General features: G+C 45.6%; 1 protein-coding gene across 1 annotated transcript; it reads left to right on the forward strand.

The window, feature by feature from the left end:
• The first annotated feature begins 979 nt into the window (after positions 1–979).
• LOC108802605 (E3 ubiquitin/ISG15 ligase TRIM25-like) lies at positions 980–7400 on the forward strand. Its single transcript, XM_018574463.1, has 2 exons — positions 980–989; positions 5809–7400. Exon 2 carries the CDS (start codon positions 5811–5813, stop codon positions 7398–7400), a length of 1590 nt encoding a protein of 529 aa, XP_018429965.1. The 5' UTR covers positions 980–989; positions 5809–5810.
• The last annotated feature ends 3580 nt before the right edge of the window (positions 7401–10980 follow it).

Below are 10980 nucleotides of genomic sequence, written 5' to 3' on the forward strand. Positions count from 1 at the left end.
GGCATGATATCCTCACCCCGATACCTCCCACATATTTCCGGCTCTGAAATCACATCCAGCAGGTACCGAGGACATAGAGACGGAGGCAGAGAACGCAGGCACAGGCGCCTTTTAAATGTCATGAATGCTGGGGACTAGGGAGAGACAGTGGGGACTAGGGAGAGACAGTGGGGACTAGCGAGAGACAGTGGGGACTAGGGAGAGGCAGTTGGGACTAGGGAAGAATTTGTATTGCATTTACATTGAATATCACTGATCAGTGTTCGGGGACTTGCAGTGTAGATACAATACACATCTAACTAATATGTCCATGTATCTCATCATACAATGAGATGTACATGAAAAGTCTTCTTGTATAGTACAGAACAAATGTGCCGGATGTAACATAACTGCAGGAATGCTAAAATCAGCCAACGAGCGTCGCAAAACCAACAACCCAGAACAACACAGAGTATGTAGCTTCATTAGTAACGCCCTTGACTTGGGACTTAGTAACGCACTGGTCTCAGGACCCATCAAAGACCCCCTCAGAGCCTACCTGAGACCCCACACATACCTGAGACCCCACACATACCTGAAACCCCACACATACCTGAGAGTGACCCTGCAGAGCACACTATAGATCCTGCACAGCCCATCTGAGACTCGCTATGGTGGGCTCTGCAGGGTCTCAAGGTGGGGTGGTCAGGGTCCCTTTACCTGCACCTCCCTCCCAGCTCCTCTTACCTATCGCTGCTAGTGCCCCCAGTCTCCTCCACCACAGCGACCGGCGCTGCTGAGGCCCAGCTGCCTCTGCCTCCACCTCCTCCCCAATATGGCCGATACCCATGTAGGGGCCTGGTCCTCTCAGTCAGCCCGGGCCCCTCATATGTGTATCGGCCGTACCCCCCTGATGGCAGCCCTGATTGTAGGATTGTCTTTTCTTATTCTTGGCTGGTTAGGAAAGTTGTCATTGAAGACAATCTCCCTCTGTATATACCGTATACCAGGCCTTGAAGGTCGGCCCTAATCTACAAAACTCTCCATGGAAAGTTGTATTGCAGATAAAAGATCCATTGACAGTCATATGTCAGAAGAATAGCATGGACTGTCCCTGCAATGTGCTGGGCTTGTGCTGGGGGATCGGGAGGGATAGAAGAAATAACTGCCCCTCCCCCTTGTATGGAAATAAAACACTGGGACCTGACAATAGTATGCGGGTATGAACGCCTCCGGGAATTACAGTTACTGGAGGGGAAATGTCATCTCAAGAATGACGACTATCTGGTTTTACAGAAACCTTTTGTCCTTCAAGAGTCGCCGTCATAGAAGACACGCCCCCTTATACACACACACGCCAACTATTTATATCATTAGTGAAACGTATATCGCCAACATATTCCATGGCGTGACCTACAGAAGTCATAACACCAACACTGGGACATACGAGTACAAAGAACACTGGTGGGGGGATTCAATAGATTTCTCATTCTTAAAGGATCCGTCTACTTTCAGTCCTTCTACAGCTTGCAGGGCCCCCACAGCTCTAATTCCCTGCTGAATCCGCCAACACTGAGCTGTCTGTGGCCTGCTAAAGTCTCTTCTCACTGGACACCAGTCTATGATGTTCCCGCCTGGTCTCCCTGATCTGATCGGTTACCTCTGTCAGGAAATATCTGTTCATTTCATCATCAGAACGGAGCAGATTTATTGTCGGTGATATGAACATTATTTTCATTCCACTTGTATAAAGTTAAAGCACAACTCCGGGCAGAATTGTTGAAGCTGGAAATGGGCCCCGAGCAGGTCTTATAAATAAAAATCAGCTCAGGTTACAATACTCACCTTCAATCTGAAGCTGTCCGCTGAGGTCAATGTTTCTCACCACAAGGTGTCCTCAGTCTTCCAGGTTCAGTAATGTCCAGTGTCACTTACCATGGATGACTGAGGAGATACTGTGAGTGCAGGGTGTCATGGCCCCGCCCCCTGAGGGGGGATCACCACTGTGCACAATATTCACAGTGTATTAATACTGAGAGTGGTACTGACATCATTCCATCAGTAACTCTACCACCAAATATTGATGATGCCTTAAGCAACATCCATGGACTTTCCAGGTGTATAAAGATACTTCACATGAATATATAAAAATAGACAAATGTTATTTGATACAATACGAAGAATCGTCCATAAAAACAAACATTATAATGTATGCCCCACCAGTCACCTGGTATGGAGAAGGTACAAAACACACCACGCCAGTGGTCACACAAAGTGTCCAGAGTCCAATATATAGAGAACAATTCTTCGGTCCTCTGGCATCAAGTTTTAAGGCAAAAAAGCCAAATGGAATAAGAAAATGGGATTTAAAATATATAAAAATGAAGGAACAATGTCTATCGTCATATGAAAGCTACAAAGAATATAACAAAATATGGAAAAAGGAAATAAAGATTAAAAACAAACGTCAGGTTACAAAAGAGTGAAAGACAAAACTCCCAAAAATCCTTGAAATATATTATTAGTAATAAAATCGGGTCGGAGCATGTCGGCCCCGTACAAGATGACTCAGTGTTGGTGACTGGGGACAAAGAGAAGGCAAATCTGTGACATACTTTCTGTAGCTCTGTGTATACACAGGAACAAGGTGGAAGTTCAGTTCATATTGGGGATGCCTGTGCCACAGCCTCTAATGAATCACTATGGTCCAGAAACAGACACAATGAATTACAGACCTGTAAGCGTAACTTCCAGAGGTGAGAAGATACTTGTGAGGTTGATAAAGGACAACATAGACAAGTATTTGCTAGAAAACTCTCACTTTCTAATTTTAGTTCCACCAGTCCTCCTTTCTCATGTGCCCTGCTGTCCATGATCTTCATGATCTCCATCTACTTTAACATACTTGCTGTTCCTGCAGCCTGGCCTCAGGAATCTGACGCTGCCCTCTCCCATGGTGGCCTCCACTGGACTCACTCAGTCAGACTCAGTAGGCAAAAGGGAAGTGGAGTTGGAATCCTTCAATCCCTACAATGCACTTTTCAAGTTTTTCCTACACCCCCCTCCCACTCCCCGTCTCTCTCCTCTTTTGAAGCTCACTGTATTCATGTATTTTCTCCAGTGTCTCTGAGCATTGTTGGGATTTATCACCCTCCTGGACCAGTATCACACTTTCTTTAGGACTTTTCTGCCTGACTTCCCTATGTACTCTCCTCTGAAATACCTTCCATCATCTATGGAGACTATGGAAATATTACCACCACAGCTACCTCTCACCTCCTCAACCTGACTTCTTCTTTTCGCCTAATGCGTTCAACATTAACTTAACCAATTCTCTGCCGTGCATCAATGAAGCTATCAAGGGAGATGTAGCTTAGCAAAAAAAATCTCTCAGCTTTGTCAGAGTCAAAGTAGCCCAGTGAAGAATAAAGTTTAGCTAATTGGGTACCTGTAGAATGTGCTCTGCTTTGGGGGTGCCTTTAATTACTGATGAACAACTGAATCTTACATAAGTGTCGGGTTTATTTACAAATAGGGATATACTTACATTCTAATTACAATTAAGGGAATTGGGGAGGGGATTTGGAGGGATAGGAATTGAGTTGAGGATACTTCAGCTAACCATCAGTCTCTCTCTCAGTCACACATGCCATGGGTTTTTCTCTGTGCTCAGAACACTCCTCTCCAGCAGGTCTCAGTGAATCACATTCTTGATTGTAGAGTCCAGAAAGACTTGTCTTGTCCAAGAGGTCACCAAGGTTGCCATTGTTCCTGCTTGTGACCTAGGTTAGAGCAGATGATCAGACCGGAAGAAGGTTCCATCATATGCCCCTGCAAACATCCCAGCATATATGCTTCCTTGCTGACACAGGTGTGGGCAGTAAATACCAGCAGGGGGGTCGGGCTTGCCCCAGGAGATGACAGTCCGTCAGATCTTCATTCATCAGTGTCCAGCCTCAAGAACCCATTGATGGTCCTCATTTGTGTATCAAACAGCCACGTGCTGATTCAGTTCAGTTTATCAAGGAACACCTTTGCATTAAAGCTGTATCATAGACGTAAATTTTATCGGTTCCAACAGTACCAAATTCTTCAAGCACTTCCACAGGATTGCCAGTAAGGGTATGACGCTGAATGGCAATAGAAATAGGGGCGAACATATGCGAAACACACCGCAAACGATTGGCAAGCATGGAGGCTTTTAGCATAAAACTTCTGTCTGGACAATTGAAGCATGACTCCATCAAGACGGCACTTTAAAGTCAAGTTGGGAATTGAAACGCTTGTGAAATTATGTTTAGCTCTGATTCCAATTGTGATTTACACTTTCTAAGCTTATGGCAATAAGAGGCAATCTGAAGGAGGTGCCCCCGAAGCACCACTTTATAAGCCTCCCATACAACTGGAGTGGGAGGGCCAGAGCTCTCATTAATGCAAAAATACTCCATTGTATCCCATTAGAAAGAATCCAGAACATCTGCATCAGAGAAGAGGGAATCATTGAGAACCCAACACGAGAAATCCCATTTGGGGAAAAAATGGAAGAGCAAGTGAGAGGAACAGTGTCTTGGTCGGACGGAGGAACACTTAAGATTCGAGCATCCAGGACAGACAGGAAAAAGTTCCTATAGAAGAGAATGAGTCACCCCTGGTGACTCATTATGAGGCACACAGTAATATGTAGAGTCGTGATTAGGTGGATGGTGCTCCCTCTAAACGTCAACCAAATCATCAGAAAGTAAAAGATCCCTATATGTGGCATTAGAGATGACACATAACTCCTCTGATCTATGGAGGTGACAACCATTCCCAGACATCGGGAGCCCAGTGTATGGAGATATCTTGTCCTCTGCTGTGGTGTGGTCGAGAAGTCTGCGGATGTCTCTCTATAAATTAATATCACAACAGCAGAAGAACAACAAGTCTCAGCAGCCTATGACAGAGAGGGACTATGAATCCCAGCAGACCTCACAGCAGTAGAGGAGAAGAACAATCAGGGTTAAGTTTCTATACCTCTGAATCCACAGACAGAGGACAGCCTTAAAGCAGCCTCTGGTCTGCCAATCAGAGTGAAGAATGTCAGCTTAGCTCCTCCCACAGACCGTACAAAGATCCTGGGAGGTGCAGGCCCAAGAGAGAAGAGAAGGGGGAGTATACAGGCTGTTGCTGAGCAACTCACCTCACCCACCAATTGTGTCTTTTTCTGGGGAGGCTGCTTTGGCAGGAATCAGAAGATGTGTACTGGGGCATGGGTTCCTTATTCAAGTGTCCAGACCCCCCGCTATCATAAGCACAGCGTGGCTCCTGTGATCTGCAGACTTCTGATTGCAAAAGCCAACAGGACAGAGGGAGGGGGCAGGAGGGAGAGCACTGTGGGACCCTTGTGATCTGCAGACAGAGGGAGAGCACTGTGGGGCCCCTGTGATCTGCAGCCAGAGGGAAGGGGACAGGAGGAAGAGCACTATGGGTCTGCTCAGTGTACAGCCCAGAAGATCAGCAGATGACCCCTTTGATCTTATGGCTCTATCTTAGAGGTCAGAGACCAGGCTGCTGTAGCTGGGGGGAGGCTGGGAGTGAGTAAGGGGGTACCCACAATGAGCTGAGGAGGATTGGGGAGCAGAGAGAGGGGTTCAGGGCTGCAAGGAGCCCCCTTCTCCATCTCCAGATATGGAGATTATTGTCGGGAATCCTCCCACGTATTATCTGTGTCCTCTGTATAAGGATTCCTATGAATAAGAGTCTCAGCCTCGCCCTGTGTAGGAGTGTACACAACCGGTCACACAGGTAATGAGTGTCAGAGACGTTCACTGTCATTTCTTCTGCTGTCAGCAATGGCGTCTGCTGATCTGAGAGCTGAACTGGAATGTTCCGTCTGTCTGAACATTTATACAGATCCTGTAACCCTGAAATGTGGACACAACTTCTGCCGGGAATGTATTTGTTGTGTGCTGGATACACAGGGAGGGTCTGGAGGATATTCCTGTCCTGAATGCAGAGAGAAGTTCCAGGAGCAGCCTGCACTGCAGAGGAACATAAAACTACGTAACATAGTGGAGAATTTCCTGTCTGCTCAGCCAGATCAGGAGGAGTCCGGGGTCCTCTGTAATTACTGTATTCACGCTCCTGTACCTGCTGTGAAGTCCTGTCTGCATTGTGAAGCTTCTCTGTGTGACAACCACCTGAGAGTCCACAGCAAGTCACCAGAACACGTCTTATGTGACCCCACCACTTCCCTGGAGAACAGGAAATGCTCCGTCCATAAGAAGATCCTGGAGTATTACGGCACTAAGGACTCTGCCTGTATCTGTGTGTCCTGTTGTCTTATTGGAGGACATAAAGGACATGAGATGGAGTCACTGGATGAGGCCTCTGAGAAGAAGAAGAAGACACTGAGAAATGTTCTCCAGAAACTGATGACAGAGAGAGAGGAGACGGAGAAAAGAGTCCAGAGTCTGGAGGAACACAGGAGGAAAGTACAGGGAGAAGCAGCCGGTGACACAGAGAGAGTCTCTGCCCTGTTCAGAGAGCTCAGGAGACGTCTGGAGGACCTGGAGAAGAGAATTCTGAGTGAGATCTCTGGAAAGGAAGAGCGGGTCTCCCTCTCTGTGGTGGAGATGATCCGGGAGCTGGAAATAAAGAAGGACGAGCTGTCCAGGAAGATGCGTGACATTGAGGAGCTGTGTAACATGACGGATCCACTGACTGTCTTACAGGAATCAGACACAGGTGACTTGTGTGATACTGAGGATGGAGATGATGAGGACAGAGAGAGACATGATAGACTCCTCCATGATGGAGGGGGTCTGGATGTGGCTGGGATCTCACACACATTACACACGGGGTTATCTGATATAATGTCTGGGATAAATGTATTCTTCTATATACAGGAAGACATATTACTGGATGTGAGCACAGCTGGTAATGATCTACAGATATCGCATGACAGGAAAACTGCATCCTGGTCAGATGAGAGTCAGAATAACCCAGAATCTCCAGAAAGATTTGAGTATTCTCAGGTGTTGAGCAGTCGGAGTTTCTCCTCAGGGCGACATTACTGGGAAGTGGATGTCGGGGGGAAAGGGTGGTGGATAGTCGGGATGTGTTACCCCAGTATAGAGAGGAGAGGAGATCAGTCACGAATTGGATATAATAAGAAGTCCTGGGGTATGAGGAGGAGTGGTTTGTTTAGTACTCAGTACTCAGTGATACATGACAAGAAGGAGATCCCATTACCCGGCATTGTCTCCGGTAACAGAGTCAGGATATATCTGGATTATGAGGCCGGGCGGATCTCCTTTTATGATCTGTGTGACCCGATCCGACTCCTCCACACCTTCACCACCACCTTCACTGAGCCCCTCCATGTTGGGTTATGGGTAAGGGGAGGTTGTATAAAGATATGTGGGAGGAATCAGATGTGAGGAATCTGCCCGGAGACTGGTGACATCACAGGGCGGAGAATCTGATTGGTGCAATACTCAGCCAATAGGAGGAAGGAGAGTGCAGGAAATTACATTACTGATTTATAAATCTGCAGGCTTCGGGGCTGTCATCTTCTACAAATACTACTACATACTAAGTGCTTCTATGCTCATGTTGGGTTCTTTCTAGAATAACAGGCTGACTTGCTGGAATGACTTTACAGAAAGATGTGATTAGAACAAATGGTTGTTCTCCGGATCCTTGGAATGTCTTGTTGTAGAACACAGTGACAGTTGGTCTCCTTCTTCTACAATTTGGGAGTCTGGAGGTGGGACAAGCTGATGAGGTGTTCTGAGATGACAGAAATGAATGTCTCTTGTAATGAATGATGTCACTTAATGATGTCATAGGTCACATGTTTATGTTTGGGACGGTCCTCCATGACAACTGTCCAGGACTGGAGGTCAGATGAAGAGGTCAGATCCTCGGTCCACCCGCCATGTCTAAGGATCTCCGTGTCTTCATCTATCTACTTTCTAATCTTTACTTTTACTTTGTAACTCTTCTCTTTGTAAATAAACTTTCTGAACCTTCACCGTGATCTCAGCTTGTTGGTTTCCTCATCACATCCCACAATATCTTTGTCATGAGTTGTCATAGCGATGGAACACACGGGGCAGAGTTTGGGGACAATCAGGACTTCCTATGGTCAGTATTGTCTTCCAGAAATCATTTTATTCTATATATAAGACAAAAACACAGAACAGAATGGAAACAATATCTCCTTCTGCTTCGTATGACCAGTGACCGTTATAAAACAGTTCACACGGCATTCCCACCACTAGATGGAGCTGAGGAGGAAATTCCTCTCCCACCACGCTGAGGGAAGATGAATGTACGCGGGTCATCAGAACCACTTTGGTGGAGAAGCCATTCAGGTCGTCGATTGTCACTCAACTGCGCAGACGTTCTGATGTCATTCCGCACCCGCCTGCTGTACACGCCTCCTTCTGTATTCATAATAACACTGAGAAATATCTGCATGTAGCCCAGTTATTTAGTCTCATCCCAAACTGGGCGTTTTGGCCGACACATCCGACCTTCCTAATTATAAACATATTTATCCGGTTTATTAAATCCTTTCTTTTATAAACATTTCATGGAAAGTATTATTATATACACATAACACGGGTTTACATATACACCCAATTCCAACACCAAATTTCCCTTTCAAAGCACTAAACCTAAAGCCAGCTCAAGGTCAGTGGAATCATCTCCCTTTACAATGGAGGATGAACCTGTAGGACCCATTCATACTTCTTTAGTGAAGGGGGTGCACCCCTCCAAGTGATTAATGTATCGTCCTATCCCCTGTCTCAGAAAGAGATTGAGGTGTTACAATTGGGGTCAGTTTTTGCCCCTTTCAAGACAGCGATGATTTTAGTGGATAAAGACAATCACATGATTGTTAGAAACTTAATATTTACAGTGATGTATGATAAAGACTCCCAACCCTCTGAAACAACCCCGACCCATCCAGAACAATGGAAGGGGTATTCTGTTCGGGATTTTTGGGCCCTTAAAGACCTTCTATCCTTCCTGGATGAAAATGAAGGAGAGTCTTTAGAGGTGGTATCTGTAGAGGGACACATAGGAGAAAGTGACCATGGACAGAAGAAGGGTTGTTCCCCTCCCCACAAACGTATAAAACCAAATCCAATAAGTTCCCCTCTCTTCAATTTATTCCCAGTATTTGGGCCTTCTTACAAAGTGTAACAAAGGACACTGGAAAGGAGGTAAAACCTTGGAGGAGACCCAATTACCTAAATAGATTACAGTGGTCGGCCCTGCGTGGCCTTCAGAAAAACAATGAGATTGTAATAAAAAACCCTGACAAGGGAAGGAATGTAGTGGTGACAAGGGAGGGAATGTAGTGGTGACAAGGGAGGGAATGTAGTGGTGACAAGGGAGGGAATGTAGTGGTGATGGATAAAAACGTGTCTACAAATATTAAAGAACGATGAATGGTATAGACCCGTTACCAGGGAAACAGTGAGAGAATGTGATCGACAATATACCTCTATCATCTATTCCCCATACACCAGATCACTCTATGGAATGACAAACACTTGATTTTTTGGATGTTAAATTTCCACGTGTACCTTCCCTCTATGCTTTGCCAACAATACACAAGGATATAACCCCCCCCGGGTCTGGGATTGGCTGTGATACAGAAAAAGTGAGTCCATTAGTAGATGATTTCCTTAGGCCACTCGTGACGGCCTCACCATCTTACATACAAGACATGATCCACCTGTGGAAGGTTCTTGATGGTATGACGTACGTACGTCTCTGTTTTTTCTCCCGTTTTATCACTATCACGACTGTGCACAGGTGCCCCACACCGCATGCAGGTATCTTTACAGGAGGACCAAATACTCGACCACACCAAACAAGGCTATGAAGCTATAGTTTATTAGACATACCGAAACGCAAGCAACACCACCAACACCCACAAGTCACATAAAACAGCCAAACTAAATGCAAAAAGCAGAATCACACACAGGGTGTAACAGGGCAAGTAAACCTAAAAGAGACATAAAGACATAAAGAGTCACACCAAGTTGTGTATTCACTCCACATTCACTCTACATTCACAGGTTTATTGTAAAACAAGGAATATATATATATATATATACACACATATATACAAGTCTTAGAAATGGATGGCGGTGTCAAATCCCTTGAATCAGCCTACACTACATATTTATGGCAATCAAAACGTCCCCGAATGGCTTTCCGACAATTTAAGTCCCCCAAAACTGAAGGAGGCATGGGTATTCCTGATATTCCTGCTTATAACTTTGCTTGCCTGTTCAGACATTCTTTCGACTGGATCAATGGCCTGTCTCGATACTCCGATTTTGCATTGGAACAAGAACTGGTTGCTCCGTGGTCACTGGCTGCGATCCTCCATACTAGACTCTCCAAACTTCCTTCCCACTTAAAGAATAAGCTGATTATTAGAGATACAATGGTGGCCTGGAGAGAATCCAGATTACGGTTAGACTCTCACCCAGATATCTCTCAACACTTACCTATTAGGGGCAACCCCCAGTTTCTTCCAGGACAGGAACATGCAGTATTCCTAGGCTGGAAAGCCAAAGGAATTTCGACTCTGAAAAACGTTTTTGATAAAGATTGGCAGACGCCATTCTCCTCGTCTTCCCTTAGTGTCATTTACACTCAGTTGTTTTTATATTCTACAAATCTTGTAAGTGTGTAAATGATTTGATTGCTGCACTTAGGATTGTTGTTTTTTCGTTTTCCCTTTACCAAATCTGCCCGGTCCTGTTTCCAACTGCACCCGGCGAGCTGGCATCGCCGCCGTAGAGGAGAATGACGGGTTAACCGGAGGGGAAAGAAATAAAAGTGATTCCATCAGCTCTGGGACAGAACGAAGAAAAATAAGAGAGACTTAATCCTACCTTTTTTACTGACTGCTTTCCCGAACTTCTGACTTCGATAAGAACAGATAAGCGGACTATAGATAAGATCCCCGCCCCCCACCCCCCCTGC

This window comes from Nanorana parkeri, unplaced genomic scaffold (assembly GCF_000935625.1).
Source record: "Nanorana parkeri isolate BGI_ZX_2015 unplaced genomic scaffold, ASM93562v1 scaffold2979, whole genome shotgun sequence".
Lineage (NCBI taxonomy): Eukaryota > Metazoa > Chordata > Amphibia > Anura > Dicroglossidae > Nanorana > Nanorana parkeri.